The sequence below is a fragment of the Cnephaeus nilssonii genome (genome assembly GCF_951640355.1).
Source record: "Cnephaeus nilssonii genome assembly, chromosome: 5".
NCBI classification, from domain to species: domain Eukaryota; kingdom Metazoa; phylum Chordata; class Mammalia; order Chiroptera; family Vespertilionidae; genus Cnephaeus; species Cnephaeus nilssonii.
The window spans coordinates 46,763,428-46,786,989 of record NC_137076.1 but is presented as its reverse complement, the minus strand read 5'-3'; the positions used below and the strand labels follow the sequence as shown (position 1 = coordinate 46,786,989).

The 23,562-nt window shown below is 36.6% G+C and overlaps 1 protein-coding gene across 3 annotated transcripts in view; it reads left to right on the top strand.

The window, feature by feature from the left end:
- The window catches only part of FSTL5 (follistatin like 5), a gene marked incomplete at both ends in the record, with an annotated part of 536,981 nt that overhangs the window by 452,253 nt on the left and 61,166 nt on the right, over nt 1-23,562 (top strand). For all 3 annotated transcript variants that reach the window (XM_079773039.1, XM_079773038.1, XM_079773037.1), the window contains 2 exons: nt 4,064-4,182; nt 22,703-22,852. In XM_079773039.1, coding sequence (XP_079629165.1) covers nt 4,064-4,182; nt 22,703-22,852 — 269 coding nt within the window. The remainder of the gene's footprint in view (nt 1-4,063; nt 4,183-22,702; nt 22,853-23,562) is intronic.

Sequence of the window (23,562 nt, the reverse complement as noted above, 5' to 3'; positions counted from 1 at the left end):
CCAGGGGATGGAAAAAGGAAAAGAAAAACAGCCTGCACATGTTCCCAATCTTTACTGTGACTAGAGCCATGAAGCTTTCACTGGAGTCAAAAACTTTTGTAATATACCTACAATAAAAAGCAGTGATGAGGAGAGAATTGTAATTAAAACCTACATGGTGATCAAACTCCTTGGGACTCAGGACCCTGTTACACTTCCCAGCAGACTGAGAACACATAAGCTTATGGCTATGTGGGTTATTTTCATCCACTTATGTTTACCATATTAGAACTTAAAACAGAAAAAAACTTAAGTGGGTATTTATTAATTTATTAAAAGTAATTATAATAAGCCCATTACCTGTAGCCACAAATAGCACATTATTTTTAAAGCTATATTTTCAGAAAACAATGAGGAGACTTGTATTTTTCAAATCCTTTAAGTGTCTGATTGAATAGGAAATGCTAGCTTCCTATATCTACTTCTGCAGTGAATTGTTGGGACATCACTTTTGACATCATGTGTCTTGTAGCCTTTTCAGAAGTGCACTCTACTTCTGAGAGAATCTGATTTGGGAGACTGAGAGAAAAACACACACCAAAACCCCCCCACAAATGACATCTTAGTATTATTATGAAAACAGCTTTAACTTTGTAGACCCACTGAAAGGATCAACTTTGAGACCTGCTCAAAGAAAATAAATTTGAACTTTTAGCAGCTCATGGATTCACATAATTTAACATCATGGAAAACTGAAATTTAGCAGTATTTCTCACAGTATAGATTTGAGGAAACCATGAGAACAGTAATCATATTCAGGTTATGTGCATTTCACCCTTTGTTTCCCCACCCCACTAATGTTTCAAATAAGAGATGATATCAGTTATAAAATAGTGATAGTTTTTGTTTCTTGAAATCTTACTATGTGTCAGTCACTCTGTTAAATGTTTTAATTTCTCCCTCTCATTACATTCTTACAACAGCTTTATGATATAAGTATAGTTATTATCTTCAAATTCTAAGATCAGGTAATTGTGACATGACTGATTAACTCCACCCCATGACTGAATAGCACAACCGACAGTTGGTTCTATAACTATGATTTTGCCTTAGAGATGTCTGAATCCAGAGAATGGAGTTGATCTATCTGTTACATTCTCCCATTCCTTCTCAAAAAAAAAAAAAAAAAGGTTAGAACATAGAAACTTATAATTATAGTGAATATATGCAAATATGTTATTGCTACTTTACAAATAAATCTAATGAATGCTCGAAATGAAAATCTGATTTTGTCTTCAGTTATCATCATCTCCATCATCAGGTAATTTATATTGTTCTGTTCCCACTATATTCATAATAAATGTACATATGTACAATATTATAGCAGCAAATTTAAAAAGAAACATGTCTGCATCATATATTCATATTACAAATTCTGCTGCTAAATACTAAATAAAACTTTTTATGAACAAAATATGTCTAGCAAAAATATAATGGCAAAATAGACCTCTTGTGGATAGGGAGGGAGGGACTCAAAGATGATTGAACCTAAAAGATATAGGTAAAGTTTTATTACAAGGCAGAGTAATTAATACATAGTTGTTCACTTTACAATTATTATTTTTAGTAATATATATGGTATTTTGTTGCATAACAATTTCATACACACTAAAGAATTACATTTCACTGAAAACAATAAAATGCAAAAACAAACTAAACCTTATATAATGATGTCTGTGTTTCTTCAATAACCTAAAAAGTAGTTTATGCTTGGTAAAAATGCTGATGTGTAATTCATATTTTAAAAGGAAAGAACATAGTCTCTCAGAATGGAAGGGTGATTTGGATGGATTAAGTGGGTTTTAGAGGAAAATACAGCTCAGAAATTTCATCAGTGCAAGAATAAAGTGGAATCCCACTGATTGCATTGTGTACAGAATATGGTAAAGTAATAAGAAAGGGCAGGAAGTGTTCCAAGAAAGTTTACAAACAAACTGGGCATAGAGTAGTGTCAGGTTCAATCATCTTCTCATTCCTGAATGTGGAGTACAATTTTGCAGCAGCTAAAGGAGGGCAGAGTCATGTTCATTCCAAAATGTTCTGGGCCCATAACCCACGGACATAGACACTAGTACAGTGAAGGCCTGGGAAAGGGATGGGAGTGGGATGGAGGGAATTATTGGGGGGAGAGGGAGAGGGGGTATCTGTAATACTTTCAACAATAAAGATCCATTTTAAAAACTAATAAAAAGTGATGGGCTTTGTAATAATCATTGAATATAGTATGTAACTGACATCTGGTCATCAGACAATATTACTACTTGGTTATGTTTATAGGTTTCAACAACAATTAATACTAAATTGGTAGTTATTGATATATAGCACACATCAATCTTAGGATAATGTTCACTGGAAGCTTATTAATACAAATAAACATTTTTTATATTAAAACTGACTTTTTAAAATTTTATTCATTGGGCTTGGAATTTATAGTCCTTTATGCACAATGATAATTACAAAGAATAGCTGACAACTACTAAGTTATATATATATTTTTTAAAATATGACTTGAATTTATTTCTTGCCCCTTCTGCTATTTAGGACTGTCCCATCATAATGTAGTACTCTCTGGACTTAAAATGTTTAATTACCTGATAAAGATTGCACATATTAAAATATAAGTAGTGTAAAATATTTATAAAACAATAAAGATGTGTCAAAACAATCTGGAGTAATTTAAAACGTATAGATATGATTAGATAGAAATAATTTCATGTGCCAAAAGACAATTATAAACACCATGACAAATAAAGTCATAATTATGTTTGAATACGTTTTCCTCTAAATTATAATAATAGGTGGACATGTGATAGGTGGACAGAATTGGTGACTCTTTAAACTAAGAACATTTAATAAGAATAAATATGTGTTAAGATCAACAAACAATTTTACAAATTAATACACATTTATTGTGATCCTCAGGCTTGACTTAATAGACCTTGCAGATATTCTCAATTGAAATAAAAATGCTTAGGAACTTTTTGTACTTAAATAAAGTACCTTTCTCTTTATAGGTGTTTTTAGATTTTAAGTATTTTAAGCAACAGTGGTTTGGCTTTTCAAAGAACATATGCTATCACTGAGTCATGTAAGGTGTAATTAGACTGAACAAAGATGATTATGGAACCCAACACAGCTGGGAAAGGAAGCTACTCAGCTGAGGATCTGAAAAGGAAGGAATACATGCTGTTAGGTCTGGACACGTGGGAAAAGGCAGAAGCAGAGGAAACGAAGAGAGCAGGTGTGCAGGAATATGCAGACGCTCCCAGTTGCAGGCCTCAGATAACCCCACCTGCATTCCGGTATTTCATTGTAGTGTCCTGCACCGGTTAGGTTTGGATTTATAAAGTGATACAAAATCTAACATGCCACACACTTAGATCTGTAGTGTGAAAAAAATAAAAGTATGCTTTAAACTAGTACACTGAAGTTTTTTCTAAAACCTCAAATTAATTCAAGTTTCAAAGTATAGAAATAGGTCCCAAACACTGCTAGTATAAAAAATGACATATAAGACCTCTATGTAGGATTATACTTATAAAAATTTGTTTACTTTCTGAAATCTCAAAGTTTTATTCTTTTCGTTTTTAAAAATTGGTATATAAACTAAATTCCTACGAAGAATGCAATTTTATTTTCACTAGGGAATTCCAACAAAAGTACTAGGATAAATAAAATTCCTCAAAAGTACTTTTTTTCCTTAACTAAATTAACTAGAGAAGGTATCAGACATTATGTATCAGAGTTTATTATTTCCATTTAGAGTTATTCTAAATATATTTTTAAAAATATTGAGTTGTATTACAGAAAGCAACTGAATTGCAGACTGGGGAGAATAAGGTAGAATGTCTGCCTAATGTCATAAAGTTGCTTGGGAATTCGGTGAAGGTCACACAGGGTTTGCTTTACTAACATTACACGACTTTGCAGATTGATCTGTCAGCAATATGAGGGGCACTGAGTATTGGTTGTAAAGTTTTCTAATAATTTCATTTGAGCTTTTGAATGTGTTTTTATTTATAAGGTCTGGGAATTGGAAACATGTTCTATGTTTTTTACGAAGATGGAATCAAAGTGATACAACCCATAGAGTGTGAATTTCAGAGGCACATTAAGCCTAGTGAAAAGCTCCTCGGATTTCAGGCAAGTATTTTAATAATTTCTTTGCATTTTTAGGTAGCATTTTTGTTAAGTAGAATTATATTTTGAAAATACAATGAAATATAGACATATATGAGATGTGTTGGGAGGAAAATATTAAAATTATGATATTTGCTGTTATTAATGCAGGTTTTATATTTGAGGAAAAAATATCCTATCTAATAAAAGAGTACTATGCAGATTGATCATAACTGCAACACACAATATAGTTGCCCCCATGTGGTCAAAGATCCTGCCCCCATGTGGACACAAGATGGCCACCACAAGATGGCCAGCAGGAGAGGGCAGTTGGGAGGCACCCGGCCTGCAAGGGAGGGCAGTTGAGAAGGACCAGGCCTGCAAGGGAGGGCAGTTGGAGGTGATCAACCCTGCAGGAGAAGGCAGTTAGGGGTAACCAGGCCAGCAGAGGAGGGAAGTTGGGGGCAAACAGGCTGGCAGCAGAGTGGTTAGGGGGTGATCAGGCTGGCAGGCAGAAGCGGTTAGGGGCAATCAGGAAGGCAGGCAGGCAAGCAGTTGGGAGCCAGCAGTCCTGGATTGTGAGAGGGCAGTCGGAAATCCCTTGAGGGGTCCCAGATTGGAGAGGGTACAGGCTGGGCTGAGGGACAACCCCCCTCCGTGCACAAATTTCGTGCACCGGGCCTCTAGTATTATATATTCCTAATTATTTATTTGTAATTAAAATTAAAGTGATAGGAGCGAAATACCAACATTGAATGTAACATAATAACTTCACCTGCTCTTTAATTTAGAACATCTCTCATTTGGGGAGACAATGCTAACTTTGACAAAATGGAAAAAAATAGATATAATCAGTGAGGAATTGGGGTATAGTCATTGCTTCATAAATCTAGGTTCCCTTTTACTCTTCATCTCATTTTTTCCTAAGGTCTCAATGAAATGAATAATTTAGAATTATGTTGGAAATATCAATTTACTTATTTATGTGTACTTTATATAATTATATATATTTTAAGGGCAATGTTTTTTTCAAGATAATAAGAAATTATATACCTCCACATAAATATGTGTGTACCAAAATATGTAACACTAAAGGTATCTGTTATCATATATTCCCACACAAGTTCAGATATACACCAAACACCCAAAATTAGATACATTATTGGCAGATCTCATCATGTAACCCTCTCTTGATACTCAGTTTTAAGGTTGGCATGGCCATGAGATATGAGTAAAAACAGGTATCAATGCCACAGCTTACAGCTTTTATTTTCAACTCTTATTTCTAGCCTACTAGTAGTCAGTGTTGTTGCATATTTATATATGGGGTTGGGCAAAAGCAGGTTTGCAGTTATAACACAAGTAAATAATACAATAACTAATGAATAATAATGCCATGAATAAACTCTGTGTTTCATGTACTCACAACTGAAACCTAATTTTGCCAACATCTGTATGGAGATAACAATTTATACTTTAAAGCCATGCCCTAGAATGAGAAAAAAATTATGAGAATGAGATAAGATAGGTCAGCTTGCCTCCAGATATTCTGTAGGACAAAGTAATCTCACTTTCAATAAAGGAAATAATTTAACTCAATATGTCTGTGATGGTTTAAAACAAATGAAACCGTGTTTAATTTAAAAAATATTTTAGTTATAGGGTAAATTCTGGATAGCATTGTTACCATATTTAAGCTATAGTTTACAAGTAAGAAAACATTTTAAATTATACTTTCAATTTTTTGTTTTATAATCATATAATATCACTACTAAATAAACCCACTTTGCATAAGGTATGTGTGTGCATATGTGTGCAAATAAATAGATAAAAATATTTTCTTCTGATAATGAAAATCGTTCAATTTTATACCACATTCATATTTTTATAAAAACATTATAGAAATCTGAGCTAACACACAGGTATGAAAAATTTGGCATCAAATTATTATTTAAATAAAAACAAAAGAATTTGACAAGAGAGTTTCTCTCTGATTCCTACAGGACCAACAGTTTTGTAGCTGACACTGATGTGTTGGTTACATCACAGAAATTGAAACTTTAGTTATTAATACTAATAAAATAATCTGAGAAATCCATATTTTTGTCACAAAACTGTCACCTCATGAATTTGATTTACAAATATAGAAGCAAAGAATTTTCTTCCTGCATTACCTGTGTGCTGTTCCACACAGGTTCAGCACACAGTAAATGGTTCAGCGACTCATGTCTTAAAGAATGTGCTTTTCCGGAACACTTTTTGATGGCTGTAGATGAATTAATTTTACTATTTAGAATCTATATATATATGTAAGACCAATATGCTAAGTGTCTGTCTGGGTAATGACATCCCGTAGCAATGTTTGGCTTCCTCTCCCTAACACCTAGCCTCCTTGCAATTTCTTCAGCCCAGGAACATGACTTGCTTTATACCCAGGTACAAACATTTTACACTTTAACCAAATGTCTGTGAAGTGTTTCCCATGCCTCATCTCATTTGATCCTCACAGAAGTCCTGGAGTAGGTAGATAGGAGATTCAGTAGTATCCTATTTTCTTTTCATTAGCCCAAAAATGGAGATTTAGAAAGCTTAGAAAGTTGACCTGATTGAACAGAAGTAAGAAATGGTGGACCTTGAAAATGACTTCAGGTTTCCTCACTGCACAGAATATAGTTAAACACTGCTGCAGTTAAATATTTTACCCTTTGTTCTCCCTGTGTGATCTACAATAATAATCTGCTTCAGCCGAAACCGGTTTGGCTCAGTGGATAGAGCGTCAGCCTGCGGACTCAAGGGTCCCAGGTTTGATTCTGGTCAAGGGCATGTACCTTGGTTGTGGGCACATCCCCAGTAGGGGGTGTGCAAGAGGCAGCTGATCGATGTTTCTAACTCTCTATCCCTCTCTCTTCCTCTCTGTAAAAAATCAATAAAAAATATATTTTAAAAAATAATAATAAATAATCTGCTTCGTGTTGGTATTTACTGCTGTGTTGCTGACAATTACCTGAAAGATAAGTTGGGGTACTTCACTGGGCTGGAAAAAGTTTAGCTAAATCATAAAGCAGGTCTAATTAAGCAAGTTTATTCTATATCTATAAAAGGCTAAGTTGACTTGTGCATGCGTGATACATATGAAGCTCTCACTGGCGCCAATCGCACACGTGTGTTTTGATCTCTCATTGTCAATCGTGAATTAGAATTTGACACTTCTATTATAGAGAAAGGGGAAATAGCGATATTAAAATATTTCTTCTAATTAATTTCCTTTCAATATGCACAAATTCGTGCACCGGGCCACTAAGTCTAAAAATAATAAAGCAAGCAAAAACTTGATGTGACATTGTGTCATATGTCTGGACAAAAGGGTTGTGAAATTTATATACCTGAATTTTTTTTCTCTTTAAAACCTTTGGATATACAGACTTCCTCCTAAAACATTTATAGTAGAAACTATACAGGATTATGTTTATCTATCTCTATATATCTGTATATATATAAAAATCATATATACATAAATAGATATGTTATATATACATTTCTATTTAAAAAATTGAAAGGAGGTAGAAACCAAGCACCAGTGTTTATAGTCTTAACTAATTTCTTTCAACCTGAGAACCTTTAATTCACAATTGTACATTTGCAGTGACAAAGAAGGGATAATTAGTTATTTAAGAACTAAGTTACTGCATCAGATTTTGCAAGTCATATATTCTGGAAATATTATGATCATTCTATATATGGGATTATGCAGAAATGCATATTATAAAATAAAAAGATATATTAGAATAGAAAAGTAGCATTCTTATATTGTATAAAACAAAAATTTACTAACATTTATATACTCTATGGAAGAGGTAAGAAAAATGAGGTATTTTTAAAAAGAGAGCAATAATTAAAAATTATATGTGTGTTTAAATTATGAAATTTCTACTTCTTTGGATATTGATATTAAAATATAAGAATATGTCACCTAACCAATATATAGTTTAAAGCAGGAAGAATAATATAAAGAATGGTGAATTGATCAAATCTATAATGTCCTACTTATAATTGCTAAATGTATAGAGGCATTTATTAATACCAAAAAAGAAAAAAATATATATATTTTTTATGTAATTATTATTTTCTACGGATATGACATAAAGGATCAGTTGGATGAGCTTTATTTCATATTGCTTTTTAGACAAGGATGATTTCAATTTCAGAGTATGTAGGCTATTTGGTCCAATATTCTGGTAGATTTAAGTATTTAATTATAAAATAAGTTCATGAGAAAATTGTTGAGTATTATGTGAGAACATTTTTCTCCAGAGTAACAGAACCAATAGAATATTTATATCTATATGTATATCTGCATTTGTCTCTTTATGTCTATGTTTTATTTTAAGAAAGTGGCTCAGGTAGTGGTGGGTGGGGTGGAAAATTTGAAGTTTGTAGGGCAGATCAGCCAGCAAGAAAATCAGATAAGCATTGATGTTGCAGTCTTGAGTCTCAAATCCACAGCTAAGGTCAGCAGACTGGAAACTCAGACATAAATCTATACTAATAAAAGGGCAATATACTAATTAGACCAGATGTCTTCCGGACAACCTTCCAGATGTCCTTCCTGACAAAGCCGGGCCCGGGTGAAGTTGCCCATGGTCCTGGGCACCTGTGGCTGTGGCCGACCCAGGCAAAGCTGCCCCTGGTCTCAGGCTCCTGCAGCCAGCCTGGGTGAAGCCAGCCTGGGTCCCAGGTTCCTGCAGCCAGTCAGAGGGAAGGAAGCCTGGGTCCCAGTGTAGGGGCTGAGGCAGAGGTGGTTAGGTGCAATCAGGGTGGCAGGGGAGCAGTTAGGGGTGATCAGGCAGGTAGGCAGAGGTGGTTAGGGGCAATCAGGCAGGCAGAGGTGGTTAGGGGTGATCAGGCAGGCAGGCAGGCGAGCGGATTGCGAGAGGGATGTCAGACATCCCTAAAAGGGTCCTGGATTGGAGAGGGTGCAGGCTGGGCTAAGGGACCCCCCCCCCCATGCATGAATTTCATGCACTGGCCTCTAGTCTATAATAATAAAAGCATAATATACTAATTAGACCAGATGTCCTTCCAGACTTCCTTCCAGATGACCTTCCAGGACAAAGCCGGGGCTGTGAGGGAAGTGCAGGTCCGGGTGCCAGAGGGAAGCCGGAGCTGGCAGCCAGAGGAAGGAAGGTCTGCTCTTGCATGATTTCATGCATTGGGCCTCTAGTTTTTATTATATTCTTGAGTCTGAGATCTGTAGACAGACTGGCAACTCAAGCAGTATTTATGTGTTAAATTCTGAAGCAGAATTACTTCTATTGGAAACCTCATTCTTTTTTTTTTTAATTTCTTTATTGATTAAGGTGTTACATATGTGTCCTTATTCCCCCATTACTCCCCCACCCCCCTACTCATGCCCTCACCCCCCTGTTGTCTGTGTCCATTGGTTAGGCTTATATGCATGCATACAAGTCCTTTGGTTGATCTCATTCTTTAAAAAATATATATGTTTATATTGATTTCAGAGAGAGGAAGGGAAAAGAGAGTGATAAAAAATTTCAATGATGTGAATCATAGATCAGCTGCCTCCTGCATGCCACCTACTGGGGATCCAGCCTATAATCCCGGCATGTGCCCTAACTGGGAATTTAACCTTGGCCTCCTTGTTCATGGGTTGATGCTCAACCACTGAGCCATACTAACTGGTAGAAACTTCATTCTTAAATCTTAAGACCTCAACTTATTGGATTAGAGCCACTCACATTAGGGAGGGTGATCTGTTTTACTTAAAGTCAACTAATTGTAAATGTTAATCACCTCCACAAACACCTTCACAACATCTAAAAAAGTGTTTGACAAAACAACTGTGTATCATATCCTAGGTAACATATAAAATTGACCATCATGTTTTACTATCTCTTTGTTTAAAAAATATTTTTATTGATATTAGAGAGGAAGGAAGGGGGAAAGAAAGAAACACCAATGATGAGAGAGAATTGCCAATTGGCTGGCTCCTGTACACCCCCACCAGGAATCAAACCATGACCTCCTGGTTCATAGGTCAATGCTCAACCACTGAGCCATACCAGCTGGGCTTACTATCTCTTTTAGTCAAGGACCTTGTTTAAATAGTGTTTGTTTTCCCAACAAGCTAGAACGTGGGACTCTATTCTTTTATGCATTCTCTAAATTTAAAGATATATACATCTAATTTCCTCATCATCATAATACTTCTTATTTTATAATTACCACAAAGTCATGTTCTTCTTTTAATGTGTTTGTGAAAAATGTTTCATAGAATAATTTATCATTGAATTGATTCAAGGGAAGTAAAATCTCACAAGTCTATTAATTCAGGATCACATAATCAAAATTTACTCTGCAGATGCTCTGTATAAGTTTGGAGTTCCAATGTAAAAAAAACAAAACAAAAAAAAAAACTAGTTAATCTAGATTTTAGAAAGTAAATATCTTGAGTGTGAGTAGTGGAAATGAATCTTTTACAATCATTTTCTTTCTCATGAAAAGGATTAAACATGGATATAACATTTTTCAAATTCACTGTTCATGTTGAGAGTAGCAGTGCAATCCCCCAAAAAACTCACTGTCCAGTGAAGTTTAGATAAAAAACTGAAATATTTAGCATATAGAATCTTCCATCAAACCTCTCACAAGATGCTGTTTGCTTGCCCTAAATAAAAATTCAATTTTGGTGCAATGTCAGATTGCATCAGGCTTCAGCTTCTGATAGTGAGTTAGTAAAAATCCATACAACCTGGTTTCAGTTATACTTTCATCTTTTTATTTTCTTTTTTGTTATGTAGCCTTACTAGATAGGATTCTTGCTATATTTATCCTAGCTGTACACATGATTTCATCTTGTCACCAATAGTGTGAACTTCAGGCAGATAGAATTCTACTCCAGACTTATGAATTCAGGACTAACACTGAAATAGGTTTGGCAAAATGTTTAAATTATACGCTCAAGGATGACAGGATTTTCCAAGCTTACTAACTTTTTGACTCTTCTGGTTTTCAACTATTGTGTCATCCTTCCTCACCACTCTCTTAATCTTGAATACGTTTTTAGTCCATTATTTATTATAACCTAGCTATTGTTCTTCACATATACCATGGTGTTTCCTATTTCCTATACTTTAGGAGATACTCACATACATGTTTTCATGCTTGGGTCTTATATTTTGGGACATAGATATTTTGTGCCTGGTATAAATGCTGAATAACAGTAACCTGTAGAGCAACATCGTTTCTACAGGATGTCTGGTGCAAATCACCTCTAAAATGTCTTGTTTTCCAGGTTTGGAATTTTCACGCATGGAAATTACTCTGCCTTTAGGAATAAATACTGTTAGTGCTCTATTAGAATGTAATGTAAGGATTTTGTCCAGAATACATAGGTTTCAAGAAATTGTAACTGAGGTTAGAAATGGGGAACACAATAGTCCACATTTCTTCCTCTGCTGGTGTCTCCTCTCGCATCTAGCGGTGCAGCCTTCAGGGATTTCATCAGTCCATAGTCATACTCTCAACTTTCTCTTTTCAGCATTTCATTCTGTTTCTAATCAAATTACTATTTCTCCAAACTCTGCCTGCAAAAATACTTGGTACAAACCAGCCCTTTTACATGATGCAATTTCTTTCCCCAGGAAGCCATAGAGCAACCTTTTAAATTCAATACCACTGTGTGTTTTAGAAAGGTAATCAGAATGTTGCCCCACTTACTCTTTTCTCAGTGGGCCTCTATTCAAACATGGCTTAACTTACAAAGAGTTACCGAAGGAGAAAAATTTAAGCTCTTGTCCCTTTGTGCTTCAATGATATCCTGCCAAGTGCTTCCTAAAGAGAGTAATGTAAACTACCTCTAACTAGTCCTCAGAAGGTTACTCTGTAGATTTTAAAAGAAATAAATTTATAAAATTGGTCTTTGAAGTCCTAAACTTAAAGAGGGCTTCTAATATTTTATTTAAAATCACACTTTTAAATTCTTATCGTGTGCATCTATAAGACTGTAAGTATATAAGCTTAATGATGAGGGAACAACAGTGGGAAGTATGTAAATTGTGCAGCAGCATTTTAATGGAGTTATATAGCATGTTAATTGGGTAAAGTAATTTTATCTAAGATAGCATATTAAGTCTTCTTTAAGAGATTATTAATAAGTGCCAGCCAAGTTATGAGTGAATGTGACCAGAATTATGTATGTGTCAGACAATTATTGCCATCATTTTAAAAACATTTTTATCTGAGTAATAAGGAGTCATTATCCTATCTAATAAAAGGGTAATATGCAAAATAACCATCACTCCGTCACAAAGAGGCGGCACCCATAGCCACAAGATGGTGGTGCTCAATCCTCTTAGCCCCGCCAGAGTCCTCCAGTCCTGGCGGATGGCCGCTGAGAGCAGGCAGCATGAGCAGCCTGGCAGAATGCTGGCTTCGTCTCCGCAGCGACGAGGCAAGCGTTCCCCGCCCAGCTGCTGATGGGCCTCTGGGCCACGGAGAGCCTCTGGGCAGCCAGTGTGGAGCGGCCAGGCCCTGCAGAGAGCTACAGGCACATGGATTTGTGTGCAGGGCTACTAGTATACATATAAGAGTACATCCCTAGACAGTTTGGCTCAGTGGATAGTGTCAGCCCACAGACTGAAGGGCCCCAGGTTCCATTCTGATCAAGGGCACATATCTCGGTTGCAGGCTCAATCCCTGGCCTGGTAGGGGTGCATGCGGGAGGCAACAAATGGATGTGTCCCTTTCACATTAATGTTTCTCTCTTGGTGTCTCCCTCTTCCTTCCACACTCTAAAAGTCAATTGAAAAATATCCTCAGGTGAAGATTAACAAAAATCAAAACAAACAAAGAAAACTACTTTTTGAAGAATAGTACATCAGATTTTTATTCTGGGGGCACAAGGATAGTTCAACATATGCAAATCAATCAATCAAGATACAAAGGCCACATTCCAGAAATTTTCATCTTTCATTTTAACATAAGAAGAATGTGTTTATGGCTTTCAATGTCACAATAAAAATAGAGCTGATAACATTGCATAGCCAGAAACTGAGGACTGGTTTCTCTTTAGAGACAGCATATTAGAGACACTAAGAAAACAGGCTTTGAGGTCAACCAGACCTGGATGTGATAATGTTCAGCTGTACACTCAGATGAACTGTGTTAATATTCCTTTTAAGCCTTGTTTACTTCACTGGTATAATAATATTACCCATCACATAGGCTTATTATGCAGGTTAAATGAGTCATGTTTTAAAGTGATCAATAAATGTTAAAAGATGAAAATTTCTGTAATGTGGCCTCTGCACCTTGATATAGTAGAATCAAAATTGTGTTATGACAGTTTTATAAAATAAGCTAGATTAAGGCAAATCAGCCCCTAACTTGCTGTGACTACTTATGCTTTGACTAATATGAAATAGACTGTTTATGACATTTTAATAAATGGAAATGGAAATAGAATGAGATAAATTGAATATATCTAATTAAAGGGAAGAGCAGTTGTATTGTTTGGGTTATAAGCAGTGATCCCAATTAAAAATTGATGAAAGTAGTTTAATCTCATTGTTTCTTTAAAAAAAAAAGTTCCAGTAAGAGAGATAGCCATTGATATTTTATTGTTTAATACATTATTGTAAAATCTAGGTTTTTTTTAATATCACAAAGCAAGATTAAAATAATATAATACATCTAGCATATTTACAAATATCTTAACCTTGATTGTAAATATTTCTACATGGCTGTAAAATATATTCTGAGAATCCCAAACTAAACATTTCAATCAAGTACAAAAGAGTCCTTGTTTAATTTGCAACAAACCCTCAATGAGAACAATTCTTGACATTCTATTGCATTTGATAAACACTAGTTTTTCAAGTGTTCCATTATTCACTTTTCTATTTATCTTAATATACTCAAACAAGACTCACACTGCTTTAGTTCTGTTTAAGGAGCCCTGGCCAGTGTGGCTTAGCAGTTAGAGTGTTGGCCTGTAGGTCAGGTGTTGGATTCTTGGTCATGGGTTGGAGTCCCAGTCAAGGTTGGGCTGCCTGTGAGAGGCAGCTTTCTCTCCCTTCCTCCTTTCCACTCTCTCTAAAAAATCAATGGGGAAAAACATATATACTTGAGGAAGGATGAACAACAACAAAAATTCTGTTCAAGAAGACAGGTCCACTGATTAATCACACATGGCAATGTCATGGATATTATTGCAATGTCAAATTTCTATAAAAGATTCTAAATGGTTATTTTTTAATTTCTTTAATATTATCAACTTGCTAATAAATGATAGGCCAACTGGTACCTGTCCAAAGGCCACATTTTGAATCATACTACATCAGAATTCAGTTTCTCGATGATTCAAGATGACATGGCCTAGTGTTTAACATCATTATTGAGAAATATGCATTTCTTGACTCATGTATTTATTTATTTATTTTGCTATGACAAGTGACAGTTAAAACTTAAACATGTATTTACTGAGGAAATGTTTCAAAATTAAATGCTTATCCTATATAATAAAAGCCTTATACCGCTAAGTGTCCGGTCATCGGTCGTCCATTCAACCAATCAAAGCGTAATATGCTAATGATATGCTAAGGCAGCTCAACCGCTCACTATGACAGGCACTGACCACCACGGGGAAGACAATTGACCAGTCGACCAGTCGCTATCATGTGCACTGACCACCAGGGGGCAGACTCTCCAACCAGTAGGTTAGCTTGCTGCTGGTATCTGGCCCATCAGGACTGAGCAAGATGGGCAGGACACACCCTGGAGTCCTCCTTCAGTCCCTCCTCAGCTGTCCAACCTCCCGTGTCCCTCCTCAGCCCTGATAGTGCAGCAGTGGGGTCCCTTGGCCTGGTCTGTGCCCTCTTGCAATCAGTGCATGAATTTGGTGCACCAGGCCTCTAGTCTAGTGTTTACATATTTGTCAAACCCTCTCTCTCCACCTTTGACTCAATATACGTTTCCAGTGGTTCAGTGCCTATCTCTAATTGTCTATATATCACTCTTGGGTGAATCCACAATGCTGCCTAGTTCAGTGCCCAAATGGGGTGTATACATCTTAGGTCATCTAGTTTGTTACATACTTATTTCTACCTTCATTATAATACTAATGCCAATTTGTTTTCATTCACACCTCATGTATATTACAAAATGCATTTGTATTCCAAGTTATGCAGAAGACCCGAAGTTTACTTTTCTTTATGCCTTAGAGAACCTTGACCTAATAACGTTAGCTTGCCTTTGCAGTGCTTTTGTTACCCATGCAACTAGGCCTGGTATTCCTTTGATTATTGTCTATTTTTAAATTTTAATGAGGATATTTTAAATATCAACTATAAATGTTCTATACATAGGTTTCCACATGATTATTGTTAATTTGACTCTTTGTTATTTTACTATCTAGTAGTCCTGTTATTTTATAGAACTGCTTAGGGTTTTAAACTTCCCTAATATAAATCAAGTCGTATTATCTACCTCTAGATAGATACCATCTATTTATCTATATCATCTGTGTATCTATCTCTTACCTATGTAATGTATCTCTCATCTATCTATCTGACTATGTGTGGTTAGGTGTGTGTGTGTGTAGGTATTTTACCTTTTCTTGATTTATTTTCTATTTAATTTCAAATCACCTTTACTACTTCCATTATTATAGTATACTTTATTCCTCTATTATATCTTCATTCCAAATTGTCCATTGAACAGTTTTGTCTGGATGTCATCTGACCATGATAATAATAAAGCAATAAGAATGAACAACTTCTCAGAGGAATTTAATGTAAAAGAAATAGAGCAAAAAACCAAAGTCTGGGGTTTGGCTTTCTTGAATTCACAATTAGAGAACAGAAGATAACGAAGCCCTTCTAAGACAGAATTTTTCCCAATAGGATTAAAGTGATGACCAGGGTAGGGATATATCCTAGACCCCTATTCAGCAACATTTTATTCTGCCAAGATTCAGACAGTAAATATTATAGGTTTGAAAATGAGCAAAGGACCTAAGTAGATATTTTTCAAAAGTGGACATACAGAAGGTTAAGAGACATATGAAAACATGCTCAAAGTTACTAATCATCCGAAAGATGCAAATCAAAATGACAATAAGGTACCATCTCACACCTTTCAGAATGGCTATCACCAAAAAATCAACAAATGACAAGTGCTGGCGAGGATGTGGAGAAAAAAGAACCCTCGTGCACTGCTATTGGGAATGTAGACTGGTGCAGCCACTGTGGAGAACAGTATGGGGTTTTCTCAAAAAATTAAAAATGGGACTCCCATTTGACCCAGTAATCCCACTTCTAGGAATATATCCCAAGAAATTAGAAACACCAATCAAAAAGGACATATGCACCCCTATGTTCATAGTAGCACAATTTAAAATAGCTAAGATTTGCAAACAGCCTAAGTGCCCATCAGTAGATGAGTGGATTAAAAAACAGTGGTACATCTACAAAATGGAATACTACGCTGCTATAAAAAAGAACTCTTACCATTTGCAGCATCATGGATGGACCTGGAGAGAATTATGCTAAGCTAAATAAGCCAGTTAGAGAAAGGTAAATATAACTTGATCTCAATCATTTGTGGAATATAATGACCAACATAAACTGATGAACAAAAATAGATCCAGAGACATAGAAGCATCGAACAGACCATCAAACCTCAGAAGGAAGGCAGGAGAGGGTGGAAGCGTGGATGGGTAAAAGATCAACCAAAGGATTTTTATGCATAAATATAAGCATAACCAATGGACACAGATACTAGGGGGTGAGAGCATGTGCTGGGGGGGGGGGCAGCCGGGAAGAGGTCAATGGGGGGAAAAGGAGACATATGTAATACTTCAAACAATAAAAAATATAAATTAAAAAAATATTGTAGGTTTTCAGTCCATATGGTCTTTGCCATTATAGCATGAAAGCAGCCACAGACAATATTTAAATAAATGGGTATAGCTATGTTTCAGTAAACCTTTATTTATGTACATTTAATCCTACATAATATTTATATGTCATGAAATAGTATTCTTCTTTTGTTAACTTTCAACCATTCAAAATGTTAAAACAAAACAAAACAAAACAAAAAAATTCTGAGATCCTGGACCACATACCAAAATAGGCAGAGGGCTGAATTTGGTCTGATACCCTTGTTTGCTGAGCCTTGCCTTACAAGAATAAAAGAACATTTTAGGAAGAATCAATTGTCTGAAACAGCCAAGTGCAGCAGGAATGATAAGCAAGTGTTCTCTCATATTCATGTGTTTACTTCCAAGCATAGCTTTGCACAATATCTTTCACAGAGTAAGTGGTCAATAAGTGCTTCCCCAATAAATGAAAATTAATGATTGGAAATTCTGAGTCCACTGGTGACTTTTCAGAACATCTCTTTTGGAAATGATAGGATCATGAACATCAGCTTGAAGTATGAACAAACCAGTTTGAAGTATGAACAAAGGTCAGGGATTGGAAGTAAAGTTCTAGACAGCTTGTGTGAAGTCTGAAGAGAATTGGATAAATGATTTGAAGGGAAAGAAGATTAAGCCAATTAATGCTGTTTTATTATTTGCTTCTTAAATTACAGGAGGATGTTCATGTTTGAAGACTTGAAAACATAAAGTTATAAATAAAATGTAGGGCCATTCTTTCCAAAGATAAGGGACAGTGGACAATTCTGTGATTAGAGAAAGGTGAGAGGAGAGGAGGGGATAGTGACAGAAAGTTGTTGAGTTGAATGCAAGGAAAACGGAGCTACTTGTGACAAATAACATTTGTTCCTGCCATGAATGATGCAAGATGTTCTAAAGGGGGAACTGTGAAGAAGGAGAGGGGAGGAGGAGGAGGAGGACAGGGAAGAGGAGGAGGGAAAGAAGAAGAAAGAGGAGGAGGGGGGAGAAGAATGGTAGAGATGGGAATTTGGAGATTTAAGGGCAAAGTATTTTTAATAGGTAATACAATAAATACAAATGGCAAAGCCCTGTAGAAGATGAGTGCATATATTCATCTGTTTGACCTACTTATGTTTAGCAAATCAAGTATCATCAACACTATTTTAATTGCTAAACCAAAAATTCCATCATCATTTATACTATATCTTATATTCCTTTACAATTTTTAAAGAGGTGGATACATACACAAGAAATGTGTAATTAAATGTGGAAGAAACCTAAAAGGAAATAGGTAAGTTCTAATTATCTATATATATAAAAGCCTAAGAGACCATTACAACTGAACGACCGGAACAACCAGTCACTATAATGTGCACTGACCACCAAGGGGCAGACACTAGGAGCTGCCCCCTAGTGTTCAGTGTGCTCCCACAGCCAACCTCCCGTGGCCCATTCTGCTTCCCCTTACCTCGTGCCTGTCCAGCCCCTCACCCCACAGAACCCTCCCCCCTCCCACCTGGCCATCCTCCCACTGTCTTTCCCCTCTGCCGGCTGGCCCCTAAATAGGCCTCGATCGCTGGCCAGGCCAAGGGACCCCACCCCTACACAAATTCGTGCACTGGGCCTCTAGTAAACTAGAATTGTCTTTTTCTTATTGATGCTCACCCTCATTATTTCTAATAGCTTATTAATCCCTTTCACTCTGAATGGCAGGTAGTATACATTTCTATAAAAAGTAATTTCATGATACTCTCTGATAGAATTTGTGACAATTTTCCTCATCAGTATGTATTAGCTTAATCTTATTTTTCATTTCTGTTTTTTGTTTTTGTTTTGTTTTAGCTTCTCTTTTATTCCATTAAATGCCTAATGCATGAGAAAACACATTCCTCTCCAATTTTTATCCACAGAAATAAATATTAATCTATGGAATCTAAAAAAATAAGAGTGCTATTGTAAAATGGGACCTAATAGACTATAATCAGAAATAATGTCATAAAGGGAAGCAAATAAAATTCAGGCTGACTGTCAGGAAACTTTTAATGGCTTTGTAAAAATGATTGTGACTCTGGTCAGGGACATCCTGTGGGGACAGCACACAAATAGAAATAATTCCCAGCAGAGTCATTTATTTTACTGTTGAATAGTTTTGTAGCAAACAAAGGGGTGGAAATTGCTCCTGGTTCTGCAGTTTGTCTGACAGTTACCTGTCAGGCCACTCACACTTTCTGTGGTTTTGGCAGGTTTCATTGGTGGCTTTTACACAAAAGCAAAGGATTTGTAAACAATTTCCCTATATGCTGAGCCTTTCATCAACTTTAGGTCCCACTTTTTTCTCACCTCTTCATGCCTCCAAGTACATATTTTGTATAGTGTTTGATTATCACAAAATAGGTTCTTATCAATGAATTTTTAAGATATTTCTGAGGGAAAATGTTAGCCATACAAAATAACATTTCAGTAAATTGATGAATACTTTCCTCTATGTCTGAGCATGTGCTGAGAGCAGATTTCTGCCTTCGGGTTTGTGCTGCCTGCTTAAGGGTGCCATGGACATGACTCAAGATGACCCTGCAGGTAGTCATCGTAGAATGATCATGGTACATTCCTTGAAGTAATGTGATACCTCCAAAACGACCAGAAGCATACATTAGGTGTTTCGTTTTAGGTTGTTGTTCTGTTAGTTTGTTTTGTTTTTGTGTGTGTGTGTGTGTTTAATTGATTTCATAGAGGAAGGGAGAGAGAGAGAGAGATAGAAACATCAATGATGAGAGAGAATCATTGGTCGCAGCCACCTGCACGCCCCACACTGGGGATGGAGCCTGCAACATGGGCATGGGCCCTGACCCTGAACAAAACTGTAATCTCCTGGTTCATAGGTCAACACTCAACCACTGAGCCACGGGGGCTGGGCTGTTTTTTTGGGTTTTTTTACTGTTTTATTTTTTTATTGATTAAGGTATTATATATGTGTCCTTATCTCCCCATTGCCCCCCAACCCCCCCACTCATCCCCCCTGGTGTCTGTGTCCATTGGTTAGGCTCAGATGTATGCATACAAGTACTTTGTTTAATCCCTCCCCCTTACTCCCACCCTCCCCCACCTTCCCTCTGAGGTTTGATGGTCTGAAAGATACTTCTCTGGATCTGTTTTTGTTCATCAGTTTATGTTGTTCATTATTTTCAGGCTGGTTTTTTGTTTTGTTTTGTTTTGTTTTGTTTCTTATTTCCTGGAAGCCTAAAACAGCCTGTGCTGTTTAGACATTACCAGTACATGTTCCTGGTGTTCTGGCTGAACCTGACAACCTCTGGACTGGATCTTAGAAATTAGTAGACACTCCAGTTCCTCCCTGAATGAGACCTGAAGACCACATACTGAGCTTCTCACTCTGGAGTGCTGTGGTTTTTACATTATTTTCCAAATGCTATGCAAACAGGTAGACCACGTATTATGGTTGTGCTTCCAGAGAAGGGTTACATTGTTGAAGTGTTCGTTTTAATCATTAAATGCCAAATGTGGTTTATCTGCTGTAAGTATTACATTTAACCCTTTGCACTCGCTTTTTTCTCAATTCCTTTATTCTAATGCTAACCATGTTGAGTCACACTCGATATCCGAGTGCAAAAGGTTAAATTAAAAGATACGTTTAGTGGTGTAGCTAATGAAAACTTTGTGGAATTTGTTTCATGGTTATTAAATACAAATGGTGAATGTAAATTCTGATGAAAAATTGTTTTATTTGAATTAGAGAAGAGAGTATTCTAATTTAGCTTAAGAGTTACTAGCTGGAGTACACAAATCAGTAAATTAGATATCAGTAATCAATGATCAGGCCTATGTCATAAAACAAGTAAAATACATAAATCAGTATTGATCATTATATCATCCTATCTAATAAAAGGGTAATATGCAAATTAACTGTCAGTCCATCACAAAGATGGAGGCACCCGTAGCCACAAGATGGTGGCGCCCAGTCCTCTCAGCTCCGCTGGAATCTCCCAGTCCCAGGGCGGGGCGGGGGGCAGCCGCTGAAAGCAGGCAGCATGAGCAGCCAGGCGGAATGCTTGCTTTGAGGCCCTGCCCAAGCCATGGTGGAGGCTTAAGCAGAGCTGGGGGGCCCTGCTCAAGCCACAGCAGAGGCTTGAGCAGGCCCAGAGACAGGGCGGGTGTGCCAGCCGGGGCTTGCTAGCAGTCCCGCCTCTGTGCATGAGCTGCAGAAGAAACACCTTTTCTGACTGCTCATTGGCTAAGCTCCCTGTATGCCACTGGCAGTGTTCTTGGTAACTTGGGTAATAAGAATCCAAGAAGGTGATCTAGGGTTTTTCCACCTCACTCCTGGAGAAAAAAAACAAGTTCTGCTGCTGGAGGGCTAAGAAATGTCATATCCTGCACTAGCCAGTTTGGCTCAGTGGATAGAGCCTCAGTCTGTGGACCGCAGAGTCCAGGTTCGATTCAGATTAAGGGCATGTACCTAGGTTGCAGGTTCCTCCCTTTCCAGGGCCCAGGTCAGGGCTCATGCAGGAGGCAACCAAAGTGTCCCTTTCACATTGATGTTTCTCTCTGTCTTTCCCCCTCTTCCATGCTCTCTAAAATCAATGGAAAAATATCCTCAGGTGAGGATAAAAAAAAACAGAAAGAAAGAAATGTCATAGCCTATGAAAGACACATCTTGAAAATGCCTAAAGAAAGTTGTCATTTTTTTGTGGTGAAGGAACTGGAGTCCATGTTGATGAAAACACCTTGACAGCTGTGGCAGCCAGCAGTGGCAGCAGCAGTGGGGTGATGGGGCTGGAGCCTTCCCCTGATCAGCCCGGTCGCCTTCCGCAGAGGGAGGTCAGACTGTGGCTTAGGCACGCTCAGTAGGACATCCCCTGAGAGCTCCTGGACTGTGAAAGAGGGCAGGCTGGGCTGAGGGATAACGCACCCCCCCCAGTGCACAAATTTCATGCACCGGGCCTCTGGTCATTATATAAATAAGTATTTATCATTACATACATACTATATGTGCTGATCAACAAATCTCTTTTTAGTGTTTTTTTTTCTAACTATAAGTAAATTGAGAGAATTATAGAACCAATAGACCACTGAATAAAAAAAAATCTGAAAAAAATAATAAGCTAAGTGACATTTCTTATACTTGTGATGTATCTGCCAGAGTGGGTAACAAAGGCTGACATATCCTTTCAACATTCATTTATTGACAAACTGCAGGAAAGGAAGAAATAGAAGGTATTTTTTTACTCATTTATGGCCATCCAACCCAAAATATGCAATATTCAACCAGAATGCACTTCTAGGGTCAAAAAAAAGTAGAATAAAAAGGCTTAGGTAGATTAAAGGACATTGTAAAATTTGACCTGGATGCCAAATTGAAAAATTAAGTAACCATTCTGAATAACTACCTCACATTCCCATTTATTTCTATAAATACTTAATGCATTTAAATATGTACTATGTACAGTTGTGATTAATTTATCTCTTTCTATATTTATATTTATTAATTTTTATATTTAGCTTTTCATGCTGAAAGTAGTAAAGCAGCAATTAACTTTATACCGAATATGGACATGCCCATGTTATATTTTTTAAGAAACTCATTTTATTTTTCTGTTTGACAAATTATAGGATGAAGTTTGTCCCAAAGCTGAAGGAGATGAAGTTCAGAAATGTGTGTGGGCCTCAGCGGTTAATGTCAAAGACAAGTTCATTTATGTTGCACAGCCAACCTTGGACAGAGTCCTAATTGTTGATGTGCAGTCCCAAAAGGTTGTTCAGGTAAGAATGACTCCTACTTTGAAAGTGACTAAAAATATTTACTTTAACTTAATAGCCTTTGCCAGGTAACTTGTGCTTTGACATTTGATTGTCAGTTATAACTAGTTTCATAACTTGGATAACTGGAAAATATATGCCTTTTCTGCTCGCACTTCTCTCTTTTTGCTCCTTGAGCTTAATGAATTAAAGAAATAATTTAAATATCTTTTGTTTTTAAAAATTTGATTCCGTGAACACATAATAATACTAAAATGACTAGTTTCACACAAATCATCCTCAGAGTTGCTTATTCTGACTAGAGCAAGGAGTGTCCTAGTCAGAGGTCAATTAAGGTATTGCTGCTTATCATCCTAGAAGCAGTATTATGTCTTTCTCATTTGATTCTTAACAAAGGCTGAGATAATGAAAGGTTTTACCAGATAATAGTAACTTAATAGATATTAACTACTAAGTAGTAAAAAAAAAGTACTAATATATACATAGGTCAATGACAAAGACAAATATCTCTAACATATCAGATACATCCCTATTGTAGGAAAAATATGGGATCTTAATTTTTGGAATAGTAAGGTATAGATAGTGGTATGTCATGGGGTTGCTCACAAGTTCTGGAGAAATTTATGATCATGTTGAATATTATATCAGTGAAAAGGAAAGGTTTTGAGTTACGGGACTACTGAATACCTCTGGAAAAGAGAGTGAAGTAGCCG